At 41.3% G+C, this 26,445-nt stretch overlaps 1 protein-coding gene across 3 annotated transcripts in view; it reads left to right on the top strand.

Annotated features, from left to right (window-relative positions):
• EPHA6 (EPH receptor A6) overlaps positions 1 to 25,886 on the top strand; it is a 410,680-nt gene extending 384,794 nt beyond the window's left edge. For all 3 annotated transcript variants that reach the window (XM_071564170.1, XM_071564161.1, XM_071564178.1), the window contains 4 exons: positions 2,137 to 2,286; positions 10,499 to 10,692; positions 13,077 to 13,226; positions 16,173 to 25,886. In XM_071564170.1, the coding sequence (XP_071420271.1) occupies positions 2,137 to 2,286; positions 10,499 to 10,692; positions 13,077 to 13,226; positions 16,173 to 16,287 (609 nt within the window). In that variant the 3' untranslated portion in view covers positions 16,288 to 25,886. The remainder of the gene's footprint in view (positions 1 to 2,136; positions 2,287 to 10,498; positions 10,693 to 13,076; positions 13,227 to 16,172) is intronic.
• Positions 25,887 to 26,445: the final 559 nt, after the last annotated feature.

The following is a 26,445-nucleotide window of genomic DNA, read 5'->3' as shown; positions in this document are numbered from 1 at the left end:
AAAGAAAGAATAGGATTTTGTCTTTTGAATCCTCCCTCAAATACTGGTGCTGCACTCTGGAAAGTATCTGGAATGGGCATAAAGCAAAAGGCACCAAGGGGGATTGTTTGGTAAGACAAGGTTCAGGCACTGACCTCCTGTGTTGGAACAAGTGAGGAAGAACATTTATAGGATTGTCTTTGAGAGGTGGATCAGCATAATTTTTGTTTAACTCATAAAAACTGCATGTATCCAGGTCCCAGGAGGGAGCTGAAATGCCCACCATGCCCATGTGACAGGCCAGGAAAGTAATACCCCCAAACACCTGCAGAGGCCATGAAACTAAGGGTGGAATTATATAAGTTAGAAATAAAGGACTAAACCCAACCCAGTGAAGAGAACAAAGCCCACAGCTCTGTGTTGTGAGGGGATGCTTTGAAGTATCCTCTGCAGGCAGACCCTAAAACTGTTGCTCAGAGGACACAGAATTTCGGTTGGACATCCCAGTGCAAGGTGCACATTTGGGGCATTCCATACCTAATTTTCCCACTACCTCAGGATGCTTGGACTCACATATCCCACCAAAACACCACTGAAACCAGACCTTGAGATCAAACACCAAGTGCTCTTACCCAATTTCTTTAGAAGATGTATTTCCTGGGGAAGAAACAAGACATCAGCCTGGTCTTTCCTTGAGGAATGTCTTATCACAGCTGTTCTTTGTCACCCTGTTTCTTCATTCTCATGCCCCAAAAGCCTTTGTAATTGCTTCCCAAGTGGAACAGCTGTGCCAGGAAGGGACAGAGAGCATCACACCCTGCAGTACTGAGGAGGGCAGGCTCAGAGGTGGCACCAGCTGGGGCATAAAGTCTTTTGCATCTCTGACCACGAGGTTAGTGGGTTAAGCAAAGGCTGGTAGTGGAGGTACTTGGGCAAAAAAAGTACAAAATTGCATTTCCCTTCCTACTGCTCCAATCAGAAAGTGGTTTACCCTGAGAGGGAGCAGAGGCTTCAAAAAAGTAGCTGCAAAGGAATGGTAACACAGTACAAAGGACATGTTGGCTACTGTGACACAACAGAATTGTTAACCATGGGTTTTTGTCAGCAGGTGAGAGTCCAGGAGGAGCAGTTGGCTTGGGGACACATCCCCACAGCCCTAGAGCTTGGTCTTGGAATGATGTACTGGGACAACAAACAGCTTCTCAGTCAGCAGGAGTCAGGCCTTAATTCACACACAATTTTTGATACATTCCAAGCAAATTAACGGAGATTTACATACTTGTTTTTAACTGTGGCTTCCCTTCAGTTGCCAGACGGATGTTCTAGTTCATTTCTTCTTTTGTTTGTGTCAGAAATACAATTACAAGGCTGAGCAGAATTTATTGGTGCTTGTTGAAGGCAAGTGGGCGAGCTCAGCTCCACTGCCTGCCTCCTGCTACCATCTAGTGGCACCTTCAGCATCCTGCTCTCCCCCTCTACTTACTGCAAAGAGTTCAGTGATAGTGATAATAAATGTATCATTTTGAAAAGAAACAAAAAATATACTTTTGACAAATATAATATTTCTGGAAATACTTTTTTTCTGAAATGGGAGAGTAGTTTTCATACATCAACTATTTAGAAAAGTTAATTGATTTCTTACCTTTATTTTTTTCTTCCCCTGAGGCAGCACTTGATTTTAAGTTGAAAGCTGCTGAATGAAAATATCGAATATCCTTTGGAAATGCTGATTAGAAACACATTTGGTTTGCTATTTACCTGAGTATTTAAAGGGCACAACAAAAATTAAAAGATATTCTCAAATGTAAAGCTTAATAGAAAGCCTATAGTTTCCTTTCTGGTTATATAATTCTATTAAGAGCTTTCAGTGTTCCATTTTGCAATAGATGTTTCATTTAAGGCAAAACTTTAAATGTCAATGCTCTAGGAATCTCAGGCTTGGGATGCTTTCAATCAAAAAACATGTTCTGACTGATTATATAACTGAGCAACATGAATTATCTCAAATGTTTTCCATTCTTGAAATGAGGTTTCCTTTCACAAAGTGCTGGTTTGGGTGAATTAGACTAACAATGAAACTAAATTTATTTTTCTTTTTAAAAAAATGTGCTATTTCATATTCTGGTCCTACTGACAAGTTGTCCCCCTGTTTTGCAGGGTGGGAAGATCCCCATCAGGTGGACGGCTCCCGAGGCCATCGCCTACCGCAAGTTCTCCTCGGCGAGCGACGCATGGAGCTACGGCATCGTCATGTGGGAGGTGATGTCCTACGGGGAGAGGCCCTACTGGGAGATGTCCAACCAGGATGTAAGTTCTGCCCAGGGTTGACCTGCAGCTTGCTGAAATGTTCCTTGAGAGTTCCTGTCCCTCCCTGCGCTGCTTTGCCATCTCATTCACACTGTGGGATGGAATCTCAGCGAATTTAAATCATCATAATTCTGCCAACTTCAGTGAGGTAGTTCATATATCCAACCTGACAACTTATCATAGAATCATAGAATGGATTGGGTTGGAAAAGACCTCCGAGATCATCAAGTCCAACCCTTGGGCCAACTCCAGTCCCTTTACCAGATCATGGCACTCAGTGCCATGGCCAATCTCAGCTGAAAAACCTCCAGGGATGGGGAATCCACCCCCTCTCTGGGCAGCCCATTCCAATGCCTGAGCACTCTCTCTGCAAAGAATTTTCTTCTGCTCTCCAACTTCAATTTCCCCTGGCAGAGCTTGAGCCCATCGTGCCCCCTTGTCCTATTGCTGAGTGCCTGGGAGAAGAGACCAACCCCCACCTGGCCAGAACTTCCCTTCAGGCAGTTCCAGACAGTGCTGAGGTCACCTCTGAGCCTCCTCTTCTCCAGGCTAAACACCCCCAGCTCCCTCAGCCTCTCCCCACAGCACTTGTGCTCCCCTCTCCCTTCACTTGTCCCTCTGTAACCAAAACCTTGACTCACTTCCTACCACAGGTTAAAGATGTTTTACAAAGCATCACAGCCAGCTTGTCAGGTTCTGATGCTGCTTATTTGAGACTCTCATCCAAATCCCTGGAAATCTGCATCAGATAGGCAAGCTGATGGATTTCCCAGTTAAGCTGTAGCTCCAGACTGAGGGAATCCTGGAACTGTTCTGGTGATGATGGCCCACTATGGCCAGTGCAGTCTGACAGTACCATTCACTGGGCATACACAGTTAAATTCCAAAAGAACTATCTGCCTTGAGAAATGTACTTCCCAATTCTCTTTTCTAAGAATTCAGTGCATTCTTTTCACCTATAATCTACATATAGGCTTAACCACAGTGCAGGACTTCACAACTAAGTTATGTTTACCTCTGACTTTTTTTTGTTTGGTTGGGTTTTTTTCCAAAAGTTGTGGCCAAATGAGCCTTCACAATTAAAAAAACTGAATATTTACTTCTAGTAAAATGGAAGGCTTGTTCTAGAAAAACAAGCATGGAACAGGGGAAATGGTGGTGGGTTTGGTTTGTTTTTTCTCTCCCACAATTTAAATTTTCACAAATCCTCTTGTTTGATGGATCCCCATGACAGCTCAAACTGGTGTACTCAGTCTTCACACCAGCCATCAATCTCTCTGTCAAAATGCAGAATATCAGCCAACCCACCTTAACCTCTCTCATGTTTGTGCCCAGAATACCTCTGCATTGGGTCTGAAGAATTGACAAGGCTTTTCCCAGATGGCTGTTTTTATATTCTTGCTAAGTTATTCAGCTCTGCAAGTCTGTTTGCTTGTTAAGGCTGATCAGTCATTTGGGGATAAGGATCTGGGAGTGATTTTCATTTAAAAAAAATAATTTCAGAGTGTTTCAGGAACAAAGGAAAGGAAAACCAACCAAACCCATGTGAAACAGAGAAAACCAGCAGTCATGCAGTAGCAGAGGGTGCTGTTCTTGAGGTGATCTTCCATCAGCAGCAAATCTGAACACAGCCATGGCAATATCAGCCTGTTCATCACAGTGTGCTGTGGCAAAACTGCATTGCAAAGAGTGCACTTCGCATCAAAATGCACATTCAGCCTCAAATCTTCTGCCTTCCCAAATCTAAGAGATGTAATAGTTCCTTTCACTGTGAGCCTCCTTTGTGTCAGCTGCCATGGGCACATCCTCTGAGCCAGTGGGATTGTGCCTGGATTTCCTCACACTGCAGTCAGCATTCCCTTTCTCCATTCCTGCTGCAGCATCCCATTCATGGGGAATTTTTTGAAGCCAGTAAGACCAGAGATTTTCTGAACAAAGCTGGCTGTTCCATAGTGCCTGGCTCCTGTGCAATGTCAGTGCTTCCAAACTGCCAGATGCCCTCTCCCCAGCTCTGCCAGTCTGTTTCTCCAGCTGCTGCAGGGGATGGTGGGGAAGAAGATGCTTTTTGCTGTGTCATTGTGTTGGTTGGAGTGGCATGGCTTTGGTGGTGGGTTGGCTTCTGTGAGCAGCTGCCAGAAGCTTCCCCCATCTGCAGTGGGGCCAGTGTCAGCCAGCTCCAAGACAGATCCACTGCTGGCCATGGCCAAGCCCATCAGCAATGGTGGTAACACCTCTGGGATAACACATTTAAGAAGGAGAGAAAGAAAACTGTGCTACTGCAGCCTTTGAAGAGAAAAGCTCATGCTGGAGAAATTACCCCAGTCTACAGCAAGGGAACAGCATGAGGAGTCCTCCCTCTGTGGAGGAAAGAATGGCAGAAACAGCATGTGCTGAACTGACAAAAGCCCCTCTCCTGTCCCCCAGTGCTGCTGAAGAGGAGGAGGCAGAGAAAATCAGGAGTGAAGTTAAGTCAGGGAAGCAGGGAGTGGTGGGAGGATGGTGTTTTTAAGATGCAGTTTTATTTCTCATTACCCTACACTGATTTGATTGGTCGTAAATTCTATCAGTTTTTCCCCAAGTTAAGTCTGTTTTGCCTGTGCAGGGAACTGGTGAGTGATCCCTCCCTGCCCTCATCTTGACCTATGAGCCTTTTGTTGTATTTCCTCTTCCCTGTCCAGCTGAGGAGGGGAGTGATAAAGCTGCTCTAGTGGGCACCTGGCACCAGGGACAACCCACCACAGCCACTGTGTCCCACTGTCACGTCACCTTGTGCTGCAAATGGGGACTTTCAGTCTCTCTTCCAGTTGTGAGTGATTTCATGTGGTGTTGGGCCAACTCTCTGTGAGGACCCCAACTGCCCTCATCTCTTTTATTTCTCCTGTAATCATGATCCTTCTCCTCACACCAGTTGCATTACCAGCACTCCTCTTGACCCTTATCACTAACAAGGAATGGGAGCAGAGAGAGACTTTCTATCAAGTCTATTAATCCCCTTTTCACCGACTGGACAGAGGGTTTGGATGGCTGGTAGAGCCCTCACAGAGTCCAGGCCCCCAGGGAAGAGCAGTGCACAACACAGACCTCCACTCAGCTGCCTCTCCCTGCCTGGCTCCAGCCTGGGCTCTTCCCCTCCCACAGACCCCACAATGCCGTGAGAATTCATAAAGTTACCTCTCCATTTAGAATACATTAAATAATCAGCTACAGCATGAAGATAGCAACATCTAATTACTCCCACATCCAAACCAGGAGTGTCTGTTAATACAGAGTAATGCTGCAGGCCCTGTGGATGCAGCTTATGCTAATGATGCCAACTCCTGGGGGCTTTCCCTGCAGTTCAGCAATTCCCAACACAAAGCACTCCTTGTCCCTGGAGTCCTACCCACAGGCTCTCAGTGCCAGGATGTTCACAGTAGGCACCTGTGACCTTCTACATGCTTTTACTGACTTGAAGTTTCATTGGGAAATTTCGAGTTATTAGACATACCGTAAAGCTTCTTTTGCTGGAAATTGGGATGTTTCTTTTAGTACAATAAATCACCCCAGATTCACATGAGCTTATTTTGCAGACATAGCAGGACTTTCAAAGGTCAGTGATGCTGTACAGATGGCAGGGAAGGTAACAGAGAAGGGCATGCACTAAATGGATTCATAAGACATACTGTGCAAACAACAATAATAAGGTCTCGCATGAGTGTAGTCTGAGGTTCTGCTACCACAAAACGTCTGGTAACATTAACATTACAACACTTACTGAGACTTTATCATAATAAAAAATTTCTTTGGTCAGCAATAAAATATTTATTGAATTGGATGGGGGTTTGTGAATTAGCAAAAGTTTTCTAAGTACAAACTCTGCACAGCCAGGTCTGGTTATTTTTTAATAATCGCAGACTCACAGACTGTTCTGAGTTGGGAGGGACCCCCAAGGATCATTGAGTCCAACTCTTAAGTCAATGGCCCACACAGGGGATTGAACCCATGACCTTGGCATTATTACAACCAAGTTTTAACCAACTGAGCTGATCTTGGGTTTTTGGAGGTCTTTTTTTTCACATTCCATCTTACAAACTGTTTTTCTAATGATACAGCCTTGGGAGATTAATTAACTTTTTTAGAGCATGGTTAAGTAAATAATGTTTTGAGTGGGTTGGATAAGTCTGCTGAGAGTCTCTTGTCTGACCCTTCAGTCTCAGCAACCAGATCAGGAGGAGCCAGCACAGAGCTCAGGCTGACACAGGGAGTGCTAAACTGGTACCTGCCACCTAAACAAACCCAGAGTGATGCTCAGAGCCCTCAGCTGCTCACGGGTATCCACTGGGTCAATACCTCTGCAAATAAATCCAGTGGTCTCTGTTTATGTTCCTCCACAAGGATTTGGGAGCTGAACTTAAAGGAAACAGTTGGAAAATGCCTCTCATAAAATTTTTAATACCTTATGTGGCAAAATGCAGAGGCTTTAAAATGTTACTAAGCCTGAGGAATGTTCTTGTTTAAGTAAATAACCATGTTGTTATTGTGCTAAGTCACTTCCGACCTGGGTTGGTGCTGATTAATGCACTTCTCAGATGTGTGGCAGGCACCAGAGGTGTCCATTAATTAGGGCTGCTGCACAGTCTGTCGTGTCTTATTGCTTAATTAATAAACATTAGCCAAGATATTGAACTTTCCAGTGAAAGGAGTGTGCTGATGAACAGACTGTGCTCAGAGCCTGCCTTGCTAATGCTCATGTGAGGGAAGGAAGATTTATATTCCATGCATTTGGTTTGGGGAACAGCTGTGAGGGAAGTCTCCTGGGACACCTGTTAGAGCCACTGTATAAATTAGTGCACGTTGCAGAGCTACAGTACTCAAAAATAATTTAAAAAAATTTAAAAAGAATATTTAATGAATTGTAATTGGTATGCAAGAAAACTTCTGTAGCAAACAGAATAAAACTCCTTACACTCCTGGAAGTTTCTTGTAATAGTGAAAAAAAACTTACCTTAATATAGTTCTTTCAACCTGCAGATACCAAAACACTTGGCAGATGCCAAGACTGGCTCTGTACCAGGAGGCAGGAGCAGCTGCCTCTCCCGCCTGGTAGATTTTTCAGATGTCAGGAGGACACAGGGACAATGTCCCCCTGGGCTCTCTTCTATCTCAGTCTCATTAAAAAATCTGTCAGTTAACTTTTGAAAGCAAGAATCTATGTAACTGTTAATAATGAAACTATCAGGAAGATTACAGCTTTATTTTCAGGTGTCATTTTTTTGCCAATTTCCAATTATTTTGAAATGAACCATATATCAATTTTATGTAGAAGTCCATGAAATATTGTTCAGACAATTCTGCTGTCATAATTAACACTAAATATTAACTCTGTGGCTATATCTTTCTTGTAGTTCCAGTTGTTTTGACCATTTCGTGATTAATGTGGTGTTTCATCAACCTTAAACTGGCAAGGAAAAGAGACATTTAAAATGAGTTAACATGTATTCTCTTTACATATTATATAATTTTATATTACCAAGGAAAACTTGCTACTTCTTGTCTTTAAGGGACATGGACGTCTCATTCTTCTGTTCAGAAAGTGAGGTGCTGTTCATGCAGCAGAGCAGGAGATAAAATAAATACATATATAAATAAATAAGGAACTGAAAAGCTCTAATTCTTCCTTTGAGACTTGATTCCCAGTGCGGTATTAGACAGTTATCACATCTTTACTCTTGCTTCTTAGACTCCAAAAATACTACTTGCCTCACAAGAGATACTAATGAGGCTGTATTTGCAGTTTATTTTTTTAAATGTGCTGGTATTAATGAGAAATTATAATTATCCCAGTACCAGCTGGCATTTCTCTTCATACTGAAATGTTCCTTTGGAACAAGAGAGGAAACAAAATGCACTGTAACTTCATTTTCAAAGACACTTTATCATAGAGTGTGTCAGAGAAAATATGCCTGGAAAATGAGAGTTGTTTGGGGTTTTTCCTGAATAAATTATTTCAGAAAAACCTCATCAGCCCTCTATTGTTGTGCTGAGCAAATGCTGTATGTCTCATAAAAGCAGAGCAGGTTTCCTGTTGCCTTAAAAACAAAATATATGCCATAATTTCAGCATTTGCAACAGGCACAGTTAAAAGTACGGGCTGTGATACCTGCATTTCTGGGCTGCTAAAGGTGACAAGCACCAACTCAGCTACACCCCTCACTGTCATGGGTAACTATGTTTTGTGAGGCCACTTTTGCCAAACTGCTTGAGATACGTTAATAATAAATGGAAAAATAAATGTGAATTAAATTTCCTGCACATGGGATTGGATTTCACCCATCCTGAGTCTGCAGGGGCAGATTCCTCACTGAGAGGCGAGGGTTTGGCAGAAATATTTCTCTGGCAAGCTGATGGCATTTTTTCCTGCAGCAGCTACTGCAGCAGCCTGGATTTTGGCGGCAGTTGAAATCCATCCCAGGCAACCAGAAAGGCAGGTGGAAGGATTATCACACTGACATAGCATTTACTGCTTGGTGTCACCTCTGAGGGTTCATGGCCAGTCCTGCCTGCACATTTGTGACCTGTCAGTACTCACAGGTGCATGAAATTCAGAGATCCCTACAGCAAATAATGCTGCCTTTGGAGTAGCCTGGACTTCCCAGTGCTGTTGCCAATGGATTAAAACTTACCCAGCGCAAATCCAATTCCCTGCTGTGTTGCAAACACCAGTTTTTCATGCACAGGTGTTTCACCAGGTACAAGAAGGCTAAACACTGTATAGCACCAGGTCACCTGATTTTATAAAACTCAAACAACAGCTGTGCACAGTTACAAAAGCCTTGTTCCATTTCCTGCCGTGCCATGAAGGGGAGCTCAGGTCCTGACAAAGCTTCATTACTCTTATTTCATCTGCATAATGTTTGCAGCGTGGGCATTAAGGCAGAGCCAACTGCATTAATTCAGAACTCAAACAGAGAATGAGGATATACTGCAGGAAAATAAGACTGGGTGTATTGAAGCCAGAGCCAGTGCTGAAAACACTGATTTGCTGTAAGCAGTTTAATGTGCCCCCTTGCAGCTGCATTAATGTCTGCAGCTCGTGCACACATCTGTGGGAAAAGGATGGATGTCTCCTCGCAGCAGAGTGGGTGCAAATGCAGGTCTGTCTCTCATGAGTGCACTGTGTACAATCATTTGTCAGTTAGACAGCATTTAGCATTGCCTGGGTTTTTATGTATGGTAGGGTTGGTCTTACTCCTAACTTTGGTTTTGGTCAGCCACTTAGCAGCCTTCCATTTTTTTTTATACCAAAAATCCTGACTCTGTAATTGGTATCATCATCCCCACTGCTACCACCACTCACTGCAGACCTTTCCTCTTGTTTTTTAAATCTCACATGGAATGAATCCATGCAAGCTTTTATGAATCCATGAAGTTTTCCATGGTCCTTACTTATATTTGCTGCCTCCTCTCAGGCAGGGCGGCTACTCTTCTTCTCAGACAATGTCTTTTGCTGCCAGTGTTACTAAAAACAAGCCTTCCTTCAACTCTGAGCAGTTGTGATTTTTCATACGTGTGATTTATCTGTGACATCAGACCAGTTTCTTTCCAAATCCTGACCAATCTGCTGAATCTGGAGGTTTCACTCACTTTAAAGCATGCTTACAGTAAAACTATAATTCAGTAACTTTTGGTTAGTCATAAACACCTTGTGCGTCCAGGTTTCTGAGGGAGGCTCTGCTAAATAATGTTGGTGTAACTTGGTGTGTGGGACCTTGCCTGAAATAATAATACTTTAAGGATCAGCAGAAACATGTTGTCACCGAGTAAATGTGTCAGGTGCTGTAATGTGCATTTGTATGGGACAGTCACACAGGAACCCTCTGTCAGGATGCAAATGCCAGAGCACGGTGGTGTGCCAGGTTAGTCTGTGGCTGGGACTCCCTTCAGTACATCAACCTGAAGTGGATGAAAATTATAGTAATATTGGTTAGTTCTTTATTCTCCTTCTCCTTTCTCAGCTGTTTGAAGAGGATGGCCAGGGAGCCTAAAAAAGTCCCTACTGTGTTTCATACGCCTACAAAATATTTTGTGCCTACTCTGATCACGTTCCTGCCCATGGTGATTCCCTGAGTGAAGCCCCAGCAATACGTATTTACCATCACTGCTCTAATTGCCGGCTTCACCCTGTCCCTTCAGTGTGTGACACCCAGCAATCACGTGCCTCATGTTTCTTTAGGTTATACTGTCCATTGAGGAGGGCTACAGGCTCCCAGCCCCCATGGGCTGCCCAGCTTCCCTTCACCAGCTGATGCTGCACTGCTGGCAGAAGGAGCGGAGCCACCGGCCCAAGTTCAGTGACATCGTCAGTTTCCTGGACAAGCTGATCCGCAACCCGAGCACCCTTCACACCCTCGTGGAGGACGTACTTGTGTAAGGCTCTCTGTGCTACTTCTGGGGGTTTATCACACGTTGTGTGTTTTAGGTGGGGGAGAAAGGCACAAAGCTCTGAATTCACAAAGTTATGGGGGTCCAAATAACTTTTAAGTCCATTTTAAGGTTTGCTTTATTGTTAATACATCTTTTTTTCTCAAGTCATGCAGATTGTATTAGGTTTTGGCTTTTTTATCTCTGTGCACTGTCTGTCCTTAATCTTTGTCAATCTCTTTGTTCCTTTTGTTTGTGATGTTTCTCCTATGTGCTTGTTTTCTCTTTGCAATTTGTTTTCTCCATTCAACAGCCTGTCTCTCCATCTAACAGTGCTCAGGCAATTTCTGAGCTGCCTTGGAGTAATATCCTGCACAAAGTAGATGTGCCTTAGCCTGCTAAATCTTTATTTATCTGCAGAAGAATGGCAACAGTGACCAAATAAGACAGGATGCTGTTACCATTCCACAACAAACATTTGATAGTGCTGCCCAAGTTTTTCATTAATGATATTACAGCAATTAATGCAGCCACAGGGGAAGCAAAGCTGTGGTGGAAAACATTGTCAGTATCTGTGGGCTTATTGATCCAAGCTGTCCCTGCACATCAGCAGAAATCAGGGAAGGTCCAGGTGGCCTCTCTCTCTTCATTCACTAAGAGTCACCTTAAATAAAGGTACTTTCATGGAGACCCCCTGGGTCTATAAAGGGGCTCATAAGAGGTTCTCGAGAGCTGGGGGGTCTTGCTGAGACCATCAGTCAATTAAATCTTTATCTGCTTTTGAGGAGGGCTGAGCAACAAGGCAAAGGCTGAGCTGGTATCCTGCTGTGGGAAAAGCCAAATGGAGAGGTTACTAGGAAAATATTGAGTCAGGGTACAGGAATTTCATCTACCACAGACTAAGGGGACTTGTTGGATTTGATGTCCACCCACAAGAGTTATTGGCCATGATGTGTATGTGCATAGATGTCTATATCTATCTATCTATCTATCTATCTATCTATCTATCTATCTACATACATACATATATCTATGTCTTGCTACCTGTACCTGGGTCACTTTATTTAGCATCAGAATAATGGAATTTTATCTCTTTTTATTTTAAAGCATTATTTAAGATCTAAAAAACTTATGCCTTATTGAACTTCACCTGCTTGGGAAGGTTTTTCCCATTAATTTGAGAATGTTTGATGCAGTTACTCTGAATGATTATTGTAATGTAGAAGGCCAGGAGTTATTCTATAAAATTATACAATTATAGAGTAATTCAGAATGGAAGGAATCTTGGGAGGTCTTTAATTGCAGTTTGGACTTAACAGTGTTCTCCTGTCCTTAGTTTTTTCCTCTATCCCTTTGATAATACAAAGGAAAATCAGTGTATTTAATGTATTTGAATCTGTGTGGGTGAAACTCAGGATGTTAATTGACTAGGCTGTGTTCCTTCCTACATTCTACATAAGCCATATTCCCTCAGTTAATGTTGGCTGGCTTTTGCTGTCTACATTTTCATTTTCAATAATGGTATTTTTCTCCTAAAGGCTCTCATAAAGCTTTTATAAACAGCAGTGTGTGATTTCTGCATTCTGTTCATATAGTTTCTCCATACAAACTGTATGAAGTCAATGGAAGTTGTGAGTCCTCCCACATGTGGCTCACAACAGAAGAATGGAAATAAATGCCCCAAAATCAGAATCCTTTTCCCCCCCTATCTTTCTGTTTCTGTTTTTTGCAGATAAATATATCCCAGGTATATGGATAATATTAGGGGAAAGAACTCAAACAGAGAAGTGACTAAATTAGCTCCTTCATTTTCATTTGCTACTCTGCATAATCCCATGCAAAAGCAAAGATAAAACATTTTATTCTTTTTGCTTCTTTTAGGGTGTTTTACCCTTTGAATACTGTAATCAAAGTGTTCCTGTAGCATAATGGTACCACAATAAGGAGCCATTAAGGGCAGAGATGTAGATAAATGTAAAAATCATCTCATGGTGTTTTAATTCTTTAAATTGGAATTTGTGTTAAATTTTCTTCATCCTCTACTTTGACTACTGTATCAACAAGTGATTATAATCCTGAACACAGACATCTGTAAAGAAACATTCCATGGGAACAAAAATAAGAACAGTGGGAGAGGCTTTTTCCTCAGTTTGCTACTGAGCTGCAGTTCTTTAACAAAATACTCTGTTTAAGTAGTGCAGCTTGGCACACTGACATGATTTATAAGTTTTAGACAATGGGTTAAAGAGATCCTCAGTTAAGATCTGACCTTTACAACTCAGGCTTCTCTCTCATTCCTTCCGCCTTTCAGTAAAAACAATGTCTACCAGAGTAAATTGGGTGTCATATTTTGTACTGCTTTGGTAACCTTTGCGTTTTGTTTTCCACAGAATGCCAGATTCACCTGGTGAAGTTCCAGAATATCCTTTGTTTGTGTCAGTCAGTGACTGGCTGGACTCCATAAAAATGGGTCAGTATAAAAATAACTTCATGGCAGCAGGTTTCACAACTTTGGATATGGTTTCAAGGATGAATATTGAGTAAGTATGTCATCTCTGATCCCTACAGTGACTAATCAATCTGAATTTGCTTGGATGCTGCAGTGACATAATTATTGTGAAGAATGGAACAGTGCTTTCATTTCATTCCCTACCTCACCTAATGAAAGACAAATACAGTTTTTTACCAGAACAACACAAGAGAAATATATGAAGAGGCTCAGAAGTAACAGTTCATTCTGTGACCATAGCACACATAACCAAAGGCCAGGCAGTGAGTGTGTTTCTTGGGGAATCAGTTTTGATCCAGACCACTGAAATCAATCACAAAAATAATTTCTTCCTTTTCTATGAATATCATCAAGTCTGTATCTGTCCTTATGAGGAAGTTGTTCCATACCTTGTGGCCCCTTTTCAATCACTTCTGGTACCACTCAGTTGTTTTTTTAATGAAAATCCTGCACCCAGTATGTTAGTGTTTGGGGCAAACTAAGGATTAATGTGGTAGCATGATGAGAGGATCTGGTTTACTTTCTGTTCCCTTCCCACTAATTCCTAATCTTCTCTTTGATGCTACATTAACAATGGGGTCAGTAGAGATTCAGTAACTGTACATGTGAGGTGAGTGCTGGTTTTCTCCCGTGTGTGTCACTTCACGTTCACCTACACTGAATTTCATCTCCTGCTTTCTGGCATAGTCATTTAGTCTCGTAAGATCCTTCTAAAACTCTTCACAGGTGGCCCTTTCCTTTCCCAAACAATTCAGTCTCACCAGCTGACTTTCCCACCTTTCCTGTCCTCACCTGTTTTTCCAGACCATTTACTGATTTGTTGACCAATAATGTTCAACATTCTCCCAGCACAGGCCCCCGCAGATTTCTATCAATAACTACCTTGTAAAACCTGACAATTTACTCCTGACCTCCTCTCTTCCACCCAGTTGTTTAGTCACACAAAGACCACCTTATACTATGTATTATGTTACACCTTGTGTTACATAATAGTTGCTCCTTATTTTCATTATAAAGCTTTCATGAGGAATCTTCTATAAAGCCTTTGGAAATCTAAGGTGTGTCAAAGGAATCACCTTCATCCACATGTATGCTCCACGGGAAACAATTAATTTTCTAAAACAGAACTTTTCTTTGCAAATGCCTTGGTGACTCAAGTTGATCATTTATCCAAGCACCCAATAATTCTGTGCTTTCCTGTAGTTTCTGGTATGCCCTGTAACGATTGCAGACTCACTCCACAGATCTTCCCTGGAAACATTTTGTCTGGCACCACACTCCATGCCTCAGGCACCAAGAAATTTCTAAGCCTGTGGACCACAGCTGACAACTCCTGCTGTTACATCCCTGTTAGTAATTCCACTATTTCATCCTTATTCCACTATTCCATCTTTCAGAACTCCTGGCTAAATATAATCTATTTCTGGAGGTGGTTTGTTGCTTATTTTTCAGTTTGTTCTATAACCTCTTCTCTAGTTACTCCACACACAGTCTGGCAAGTCCCCCAGAAAGGATCTGGCATAGGAGTCACTTCAATTTCTTCTGCAGTGAATGCCAACTCAAATAAGTGATTTACTCTTCCAACAGTGCTCTTTCATACCCAAGAGTCTTTCAGTGCTCTTTTATACCCAAATCATCATTGCACTCTACAAGCTTTCTGGCAGGTTTCTTGTACCCAGTGAGTTTGCAAAAATATTTATTATGAGTTTTATTTCTTGTATTATTTTATTTGTTGGGGGTTTTTTTCCGTTTGTTCCTGAAGTTCTTTTTTAACCTGACTTACTGTGGTTTTACAGATCATCTAAGGTTATTGTCCTCTCTACTTTCTTTCTTTAGATACCTCTTCAACTTTTTGAAAGATTTCTTCTTCCTTCAAATAATCTCCATTACCCAAGACCTGTTGGGTTCTTTCTGTGCTTTATCAGGCCTTCCTTGATAAGTGCAAAGCACTGGTCTTGCATTTCTAACATTGCCCTCCACCATAAAGCTTTATTCTTTTAGCTTTTAGGTTCTCAGATGCTCAGTATTTTTGCATAGCCCCTGCTGACCTCAAGTGTTGTGTGGCATCCCCCGTGTGGAGGTTAAGCCCAAGCACGTAATAGTTGCAAGCTGTGCACTGGTTCTGCATCTGGAGGATACAGATACCTTGAACTGCAAATCTGAAACTCATCAAGCTCCTGCCTCAGCCCATGAGCTCCTTTATCAGCTGGACTGTCAAACATTTAGGATGTCCAAGCAGGCACTGTCGGCGCATGTCCCAGTGTGGGCTTTGCACAACTGACAGAGGCATATCCGAAGCTTCCTGCTCTCACATCACCCCTGTGGTCCTTCTCAGCATCTTCCAGTTGGGAATGTTTACAGAACAACTGGACTAGTGGATTGTGCTGAACTCTGAGGGCTGCTGACTTCATTCCTGCCAAAGAGTCCAGCTCTGTGGGTGAGCTGCCCACCCTGGGGTGCAGGTCTAAATGGGAGGGAGGGAAGCTGTGAGGGAAATCTGGGTCAGGCTGGAAGATTCCCTGCTATTTTGACCTTTAGACCATCTCTCACTGCCATTCCCCAGATCATCAGAAGCACAACCTCTGTCTGTTATTTCTGCCTCAGCACTGCAGTAGTGAGTGTATCAGCCCCAGTGCTTTGCAATTATCAGCGGGAAATATGTGCTACTACAACATTAGTAAATATGGGCAGTTAGAATCCACCCCTCAAGTTATGCCTCAAGATTCGGAAAAATTACTTGACTATTACTATCACAAAAGCCCCAGTCTAACTCTAAATTTTTTTATATTCTTTTTCTCAAATGACTCTCTTAGAAAAAATGGAAATGGACAGGTCCAGAAAACTTGAACATTTGCAGCTTTCTTATATGCCCCAGTCAGGAAGGAAAAAAAAAGAGCAGTTCATCATATATTTATATTCTTTTTTGTGCAACAGGCTTTACTATACTTGCATCCAAGATAAACTTTCTATCTTGCAGTGACATTAGAAGAATTGGAGTTGTACTCATTGGACACCAGAGACGAATAGTCAGCAGTTTACAGACTTTGCGGTTACACATGATGCACATACAGGAGAAAGGATTTCACGTATGAAAGTACTAGAACCAACTGTGTTTTGTGCCTCAGCATTTCTAAAATGGAAAAATATTCTCATTCTTTCCTTCTGCTCTTCCCAACTTCAAGGACTGCAGTCTCCTGTTCAGACTATACAATGGTAATGCTTCCAAACGGGAATTTTTAACCACACTGCGTAGCTCCTCCACCAGTTTCCTGCCGATACAATCCTGGCCTACTGCAAGACTCTTCCTACACGTTGATGAATAACTCAGCATGGATGTGTAACTTTGTATAACAGTATTTGGGAAACTTTCATGAACTTACTTGAAAGTAGTAATCTATTTGGCCTGGTGTGGCTTCTTTATCGATGTATTTAGAGTTTGCTGGTAGATCAAAAAGTATTTGACTTCTTTCATGTTCTGTGACCATGTAACTTCCAATACCAAATGTGCAATCAAAAAGAAGTTTAACATAAATATTTATTTTCTCTCTTAATTAAATCCAAATGTATGGGTCCTATCATTACATTACTTTATAACAGTTTGAAAGCTGGTGCCTCAAAATATTAATATCGTTTGCAAATATGACTGATGATTTCATGTAGCAAGTTTTCATTGTGTGAATAATTGGGAGGATAATAAGAGTAATCTGGTTGAAATCTTAAGGAAGGTCCTTGATTTTTAATTACTTTAGCACTCGACACTTTTTATGATTTAAATTTTAGATTAGATTGGGAAACTTGTTCATCCTTGGGATTCCTCACCATCCTTTTTTGGTTTTGTAATGTAATACTCAGCATTTGCTACATGGCAGATATTCACTGAAAAACTGATTGTAACATTTCCATGACCAGGTGTAAAACAGGGTTATCAGCTACATTGTGGCCACATAGACTTCAGAAAGGTCTGTGTTCCGAAAATGCAGGTCTGCTGTTGGACCAGGGCATGATTTCCACTAGCAGCAGTGGACCTTGGAGGCCCAGCCATCAGTGGGGTGTTGTGGTTGTTCCCGTGGGATCGGGACATCCATGTCATCCTCCCGTTGAGGGCAGTGGTACAGCCCCCACTCATGCTGGAAGTTACACACTGCAGTGTTCAGTGGTCTTGTATGTAGGCAGAAAAGATGTAGGACAGCAGTGGAGTAACATGTTGCCTTGACTCTACTTCTGCCTGCTTGGAGAAGCAAAAAGCAGCTTCTGCTGAAATGGAGCTCTGGTCATGACAGGCTAGATCTTCATTTAGTACAGCTGTCTAACGGACATCCAAGGTAATAAATACCTTTAGAACCCTTCAATAGCCATATTTACATGCAAGAAAGCATCTGCAAAGGCCTAACATAATATTTGTACCTCTCTGAGACTCACAGCTTTCATGTTTTATTCAGCCAGCTCCCCACAGCCGTGCTGGGCTACATTTCCAAACGTTTGCATGGGCTGTGCACCCAGGGAAGGGGGACCCACTGCATGTCTGCATGCTGTGCCACCACACCCAGCTGCATGGCACATGTGACCTGGCTGCACATGCTTTGGGTGATTCACACACTGCAGGATATTCTTGAGTTCTGTGGCCTTACAACTCTTCTGTTAACACGTGCATTTGGGCAATTAGTAGAATATGTGTGTATATCAAAGCGAGCTAACTACTTTATGTAATCATAATTGTATTTACTGCTTAATTTGCAGCTTGTAAATGTATTTCCTAATCCTTGGAAAAGGCTGCCATTGTGGATCAGTGGCAAAGAGCAAACACTAGAAAGTAACTCAGCAAAGAGTGTGCTTCCAACCAGATCACAGAATCAGACACGCTACGCCTGAGTCACTGTTGTCGCTTTATGTTGGACTAACTGCATTAATTTAACAGAAATAACAGCAGACTAAGCAAAATTTCCTTTCTTTCTTCAAAAAAATAAAAAAAGAAGAGGCAGTTTTAACTGAGGAGCAAGTTTCACAAAGATCAGGATTCACCAGTGTTGTACAATGCCAGTTTGATGAGCTTGTTTAAAGAAGGGCAGCTCGAGTCCTGCTGTAGCTACAGAGGGAATTTGCCAGCATGGGCAGTCCTGCTGCACTCAGTAGCACTGCACAAGAACTTGTGGTTTGCAGGATCACAGGCCTTTAGTGGGGAAAAAAAAATCTTCTTTTCTGTGACTGTCACTTGAAAAATTCTGCCCAGATTCCACATCTGAATAATTTTTTGGTAAAGGTTCTCTTACGGAAAGAAACTCATACTTACCTGAAGCCTTTTAAAAATACCAACACACCACAGAGTAATGTAAAAGTTGATTTTCCTTTATCATTTTGTTATCCATTTTGCCTGTCATTGCTTCCATGGCCAACAACAGGACATCTGTGGAAGAAGCCTCTCCCACAGTTAGATATATTACTGAGGAGTCAGGAGTCTGCTATTTGTTAAAGGGGTTTCACTATTATTCATGACTGATCCAAACCATCTATGTGCACTTTCAGGTTGTCTTTTGCAAGTTTTTTCATTCCTGGTAGTGAGGATTGGCAGAATGACATTGTTACATGCACACAACCTGGATATATTTCATGAAAATTAATTTCTAAATTTATCACACTACTGAAAATATATTTTCAATAGAAAAATATAACAAGGTTAAGACATTTATTAATCAGATATATTTTTTATATAAAAAAGAGTCTGGGTAACTAGAAAGGAAAGAACAAGGGATTCTTTGAGTGAGGAGATTTATTAACAACATTGTAAATCCAGGACTTTGTGGGTTTATACACCTTGGTTTTCTGTTGTTGTGATGGTGCTGTATGACACTTTTATACCAGTTATCTTGATCAAATTTACATTTTTCCCATTTTGGAAACATTTTATTTGCTCTTGTGCTGATTCCAAGTCTACTCTTGGTTTGGGGTTTTTTCCTGTTAGTTTTTTTTTCCATTTAAAAACAAACAAAAACCTAACAGGTGTTATTATTCAAATATGAGCTTAATTCTGTGCAGGCCACAAATGTGTATGTGAAATCAGAGTACCTTTCTTTGTTACAGTGGATACTTTCTTCAGATGCAAATGAGCTCTAATTATCCTGCACATGGCAGTGTGCAGCTGGAGTTTAAATTTGACAAATCTAAGCAAATTTATAGGCTGGGTTTAAGAATCTGGCCCACATTACAGAGTGCTTCATGACTAAAAGTAGTCTTTGAAAGTTTACAAAATAAAGTTCCCTTTCAATCAGTGAAGAGAAGTGGGCTCATGTGAGATGTGAGTCATCTGACAAATTATATATATATGTATGTATTATTTACCTCTGGGTGAGATGAATTGTGCTGAAGAAGCACCTGTTTCTCTGCATTCAATGACAGCTCATCTCCAGCCATCTGTGCTTGTTCAGATGAATCTCAGGCCTTAATTGTGTCCAGTCCTCATGCTGAACCTGTGAAACAGAGAGGATTTTTTTCAGGATGCTGATGTTAAAATTGAAGGTTTAGTAGATTTTACTCATGAGGTGTTTGCACATTGGAATTATTGAGAAACAATAGGATGCCAAGAGGTGAAAAGAAGAGATCTGGGCTATGTTACTTAAATTTTTCTGAAACAAAAGTTACCCTTTTTGTTTCCCATGAAGACAAACCCAGTGTCTGTCCAATAAAAGCTTAGACACACACTATGCCTTAGGACACCAGCCAAGACTTTTCAGCATAAGGCAATCCTTTAACTGTAATTAGTGCACTCAACAATAAATTCAAATAAATTAGTTGCTCTGGACAAACATTCTTTTCCAAAATTGTATTAGATGTTAGTTGGATGTTAGTTGTTAATTCTGACACAGAACTCATAGACTGTAGTACTTTGATTTTTTTTATATAATTTAAGACTAACTATCCATTTGCCATTTCTTATATAATGAGCCTAATACTGGGCTTCATTAATTTCTTTTTCAGTACGGATTCCTACAGGATACAAAGGTGGGTCATAAGTACCATACAGACACCCTTTGTCCAGATGCAGTTGAGATTCACCATGTGGAATAGCCCGTGAGGCTGCCCAGTAAGGCTGTGGGAACCTCAGCAATTTCCATGTCAGAGTGACCCCCTGGGACTGGATCAAGGCGAAGCAGCACAGAACATGCTTCACCTTGTGTTGAAGAGCAGCTGCTAATTTTCAGCTGGCCCCAGGGCAACCTGAAGCCTGTATTTATCTGGTTTAACTCAGCTGATGGAATGGTTCTGTGGGACACCTTCTGGAAACTGAGAGTTTCTCTTTTGAGCACAGAGTACCTGTAACTACCCTGTCATGGGCTTAGTCTGTCTTGGAACATGTCCCTGAGAGTGAAAGAGGTCCTTCTTCTAATCCAGTCCAACAAATCTTTAGTTAGAAAATATGTTTATCATAATGAAAGTCTGTCTTCCATTGCATCTTCTATGGAACGGTCTAAAAACAGAGACACTTATGGCATTTGCACATGGTTGAAGAACACTGTATTCTGTTAAACACTTTTCTTCAGAATACCTTTGTTTACCAATTGTAATGGATCTTTCCTGATAAAATGGCAAGGATTTTTTTTTTATAGTAGTACTTTTTTTTGAGAGAGAGAGTGAGGGAAAGATGTGTGGGGCTGGGCTAACCCTTAGTAGGACAACGACCTTGAAATCTCCTGAGGAGACAAAGGAATCAGTACTGAGAAGGAAAAAAACCAAATCCCTAAAGCCTACAGTAAAGTAAAAAGGGAAGAAGTGTCCACATTGTGCCAAGGAGCTCTGACAAAAACATGAAAGATTGTACAAGACAGTTCCAGGTACTTACAGCTCACAGGTATCTTCTACCATCATATGTAGTGTATAGTTACTCAGATTATGAACCAGGACAGGTTGAACACATGATGGTTATAAAATCTTTGTCTATATGTACATAAAGAATTGTAAATATAATGTATATCATAATTTCTGATTAATTACCTATTACCAGTAATACTAGTGGGGCTGATCTGCTCCACTGGCTTATAAAACTTTTAGTGGCATGCACTGTATGTGTACAGCTCTTCCCAAACTTCCCTGGCTTGCCATCTGGAGAGGGACAGCCTCTCTTTTCCTCCACTGGCAGAAAGAACATTTTAAATTGGCTTACAGAGCTGCCTGCTCACTTGATGCTGACCCTTCTGCTGCCACCTCACCCAACCCCTTCCTACTGCTTCACTTCCAGAGAATAATTAATTACAGTACAAATCAGTCATCACACACAGGAGGCATTGTTATTATAACAATTATTATTATTACAAGATGTAGTCCATGCTGTAAAAAGTTTAAGTTACTCTGCTTACGTCACTAAAGATGTTTAAATAGTATATAAATTGTTTTCTTTTAAACAGCCATTTATAGACACTTTGGAGGTTAAAATGTGGGAAATTTTAAAAGAAATATGAGTAAGGATATCCCAGCCTATAGTATAAAAAGATGTACTGCATTTTAGAAAACAAAAAAATGGATGATGAAAAACATAAGGTTGAAAAATCAATGAATTAAAATATATTTCCATATTTTATATGTGAAATAATGCAATGCCAGTTCAGTGTAATCTATTTGTATATATGATTCTTTAAATATCCTACATGAGTATCTCTTACCTTTCTTTTCTGAAAGAGGTTTCCCAAGTACTTGTCTCTGCCACAAAGGTTTAGTACATTATCGATTTTTCATACCTGTATAATTAAGCTGGAATAAAAAAAATGCAAGTTTTGACACTGAAGACATGGGACAAAAATATATTCAACAGATCAGTGTCAAAGTAATCTGAAGTTTTGACACATGTTCTGCTTTATTCCTGTTCAAAATTTTGACCTGTATCTAACAATCTAAGCACTTTGAGTAGTAATTAAGGACATACATGTGTCAGTAATTATGTACTTGTGCCCTGCTCAGAAACTCCTGAATCTGTAAACACTTGTGTGTTTCTGCAGCTTAATTGATATAAGAAGGCTGGTTTAAAACAGGACTATATACATGAACAGAGTTAGGCACAAAGGACTTGCAAATCAAAATCCCTATAAAATATTTGTAAGGCAGCATGAGATAAATATTCTGTCATTTTTTTAAGCTTCAGTACCACATGTAGTTTCCTTGAGGAGTCCAGCATGTTCACTGACTGTCACAAAACCCCCTGCCCAAAATCTTCTTGCTCTACAAGGAGATATTGCTGACTTCTTTCTTCATTTGGGAAATAATACACGTTTTGGGGAATATTCATCTCCAACGTGCACATCAGCAAACTGATTAAAATTTGTGAATAAACCATAATTTTATACTAATACTTCTTCATTACTGAAAATTCAGTGAAGGACTGTTAAGCAGCAGCATGTTGAGCAGTAGGTAAAAGCCCAAACCCTGGGATTGAACACTCACAAATCAAAGAGAAACCTTGCTCTCTGTGTTCTGAACTATGTGATGACTGGAGCCTTGACTGTGCAGAAAATAACCTTGGTCCTACAGTCTGAAAAATCAGATTTTGGAAAAATATGCTTTGGAATCCAAATATTCATTTCCACTTGCTGATTTTCCGGGATCCACTCCACAACAAAACAAAACAGGTACAGTTGCCATTATTTATATTAGAATTTCCAGCAGACACAGTTCTGTAACCGAGGGAATACTTGTTTTTATTGTTGCATACTGACTTTCTTGAGAGGAACCTAATAAACTGTAAAGAATACAACTATGCAGTTAAGAACTGGCTTACAAACTGAGTTTTCAGTTCTCTACCATTCAGGCCAAGCTTTACTTGAAAATGATTGAGGGAAAAAAGCTCTTATTTAAGAGCTGATGGCTTTGGGCTGTATAACTTACCATGACAGTCTTTATATGTGCAGAAGGTGGTTGCTGCACCATTATTTTATCTGGAATGGGCTGTCAGCTCTTGATTTTGGAATAAGTAATTTAAATAATCTACACATCTAGCAGAGTATCTAACAGAAATTATTTGGGTTTGTGGTCCCCCCCCCCTCCCCCCCGATAAATCCCCAAACTTCTGGTTTTAAATTCAGAATAAAACAGCCAACCCCATCGAACAAACAGAATGTACAAAACAAACAGGATTTGTCTTTGTTCTTTCCTAGTCATAAACCATTATGCAGTATGATCTCCCTATCACAGCAGAGGTTCTAGCTGATCATTTGCCTCTTTGAGCAAGTTCTTTCGTCCTCCTAGTGCATTGCAGGCTAAGTTTTGAGATTTTCCAGTTAATGAAAGGCACAGTAGCAAATAAAATAACTAATGCCCACTTAGTGTTTCTGTTTATAGGACTCTTTCATTAGTTCTGTATCTCAAGAAAACAATCCCACTCCCAAGATTCTTACCCAGTAAACCTGTAGGCATTTTAAAGCTTATGGCCATGACTCCCTATCTGCCTCTCCCCAAGAAACAATTAACTTTGAATTGGCAGTGTAGCATTTTTATCAGCATTCCTTCTGCAGTGATTTCTTCTCCCAACTTCTCTAAGTCAGGTAGAGAGGGCTGTTTCATATTCACAGTGGGAAAAGCTGTTTCTTTGTTAACTCTGGTGAAGGAACTGGATTCAGAGTATGTTGCTCTCCCCTGGAGCCTTCCATCTGCTTCTGTTAAGTCCAATGTCACCGTTCTCTGCCGGCATCAGTTACACCACACACAGAAACGTGTGACTGAGAACCCAGAGACTTACACAAAGGGCTTGTTCTTTGGTGCAGGATAACTCCTATCGACTGCAGTAACTTCTCTGCACTTCTCAGGATTGCACCTGCAGTTTAGCAAGAAAAAAATCTTTAAAGGATCATGTGAAACCCTATTTACTGAAAGGCAATAGTTTATTTTCTAGAAAATCAACATTCATTGATCTAGTTAGAATTAACTGTTCTCATTTTGTCATCACTTTTTTAAAAAACAAAACAAACCACTTTGACTTACAGGAAAAAAAATATTTTACTACCTACCAAAACTTAGCTTTGATTTACTCTTGGGAGATAACGTGGTTGGTATGTTTTCTCAGGATAGCCTCTATCTATTTCTGTGTGTTGGTTTTAAACGTATCTGAATTCAAAGGGGTTTTAATCTCTGTCTCTTCTGTGAAATTAGATTGTACACAACTAAATATGACTGCTCTTCATAGTTTGCTGTTCTAGCATAGCCATAAAATGTATCAATGTATGTGTATATATGCATAAATATTTGACGACAGACACTTTAGATTATATATTCAAGCAGCCATGTCAAAACTTAAAAGGTAGATGGCTTCAAAAGCAATGGTATAATCATAATACTCATAAACTATTTTACAGACAAACCGTGGCCTCAGCACTGATCTCATATCCTGAAACGCACCTTTTCTTTAAAGACCCCAGTGAGGTTTGTTTTGCCATGGCTTCTTTTCCTCTTACCAAGACGTGTTGGAATAACGACAGCTCCCTGTGGCTCTGTCTCACCACCCACCCCTCAGCAAAGCAACCCCGGTGCTGCAGCACCAGAGGATCTGAGCTGCCCCCTCATCCCTCTGAGCTGCACCCTCACCCCTCTCAGCTGCACCCTCACCCCTCTCAGCTGCCCCCTCACCCCTCTGAGCTGCACCCTCACCCCTCTCAGCTGCACCCTCACCCCTCTCAGCTGCACCCTCACCCCTCTCAGCTGCACCCTCACCCCTCTCAGCTGCCCCCTCATCCCTCTCAGCTGCACCCTCATCCCTCTGAGCTGTACCCTCATCCCTCTGAGCTGCACCCTCATCCCTCTGAGCTGCCCCCTCATCCCTCTCAGCTGCCCCCTCATCCCTCTCAGCTGCACCTTCATCCCTCTCAGCTTCCCCCTCATCCCTCTCAGCTGCACCCTCACCCCTCTCAGCTGCCCCCTCACCCCTCTCAGCTGCCCCCTCACCCCTCTGAGCTGCACCCTCATCCCCCTGAGCTGCCCCCTCACCCCTCTGAGCTGCCCCCTCACCCCTCTGAGCTGCCCCCTCATCCCTCTGAGCTGTACCCTCACCCCTCTCAGCTGCCCCCTCATCCCTCTGTAGCCCTGCACGCCACAAACAGGATCTGCTCCTTCTGGGAGACAACATTTCACAGCCAGCGTGTTGGTTTCCCCCTGGGACTGCCTCACTCCTCAGCCTTACTTTGCTTCACTTCTCTATCTCCCATACATGTTCCCACTACATTTTCTTTCCTCCTTTTTGCCTGTTTGTAACAGCACTGTCCATGAAATAAAAAGCTTACTATGCTGATTTGCAGTCCCGAGGGGAATTTACATTAGATGTGAGGTTGTTATGATTTACTGAAAAGTTGGTGTTATCTTCTTTTTTTAATTATTATTCTATTCCTACAATAATAAGATGTTCCATGTAAATTTTCATGTGCTGGCATGCCTACAAGTTAATAGTGTAATAGAATGCTCAGCTCTCAACATTAGAGTGTTTTTAAGGTGAATTGCATTACATATGCCATCTCTTTGCAGCAAGAATATGGGGTTTGGCAAAACTACCTGCTGAGCAACATAATGAGATTTTTGTACAAAGTACAAGTTACTGATTATTATTGTATTTTATTTTTCTATGATTTCCTAAGAGGCATTATCAGGTCTTACAGATGGGGTAAGCCTGTTTATTAAGATATTTATTAGCAAATAAAAGTTACAGTACTGGTGGTTATTTTTGAGTTAATGGTGTTTGTTTTGCCTTAAGTTTCTAACTAATGATACACAGTGAAGCCTGTCAGACATGATCATGAAAAAAAAAAAAAAAACAAACAGCTGCTTAACACAGGGTGGTGTATAATAAAAATGGACCAGCAAAATATTCTAACATTGAGATGCTTCAGGGTGATGGTGTTTTATTCAGATAAAGAATACTTAATCATAGAGGCCTCTTCTGTGCTTAACCCCTGAGCATTTATGCCCTTATAGCCCCTTGTCCAAATGCACACACAGCATCAGGAAAAGACTGCACACATTGAAGTTCCACCCAACAGCTCTCTCTCCTTCTTGGGAAACACTGTGAATGAATTTTAAATGGGTTTTAATGTGCTATTAGGATTCTGCAGGACTGTTCACCCTCTTTGTGGTGATTCACTGGGCCATGCCACTCCTCCTATAGTGTTTTTTCAAAGCTTTCACTGACAAAAGCGTTTTTAAAACTGATTGTATTATGTAAATAATGCCAGGGTGACACAGCGATTCACAAGTGAATACCATATACAATAACCAGACCCTACTTTAAAAGG

This window comes from Pithys albifrons, chromosome 1, assembly GCF_047495875.1.
Source record: "Pithys albifrons albifrons isolate INPA30051 chromosome 1, PitAlb_v1, whole genome shotgun sequence".
Taxonomy (NCBI): domain Eukaryota; kingdom Metazoa; phylum Chordata; class Aves; order Passeriformes; family Thamnophilidae; genus Pithys; species Pithys albifrons.
The sequence above is the reverse complement of the archived record's forward strand: the minus strand, read 5'-3'. Positions and strand labels throughout refer to the sequence as shown.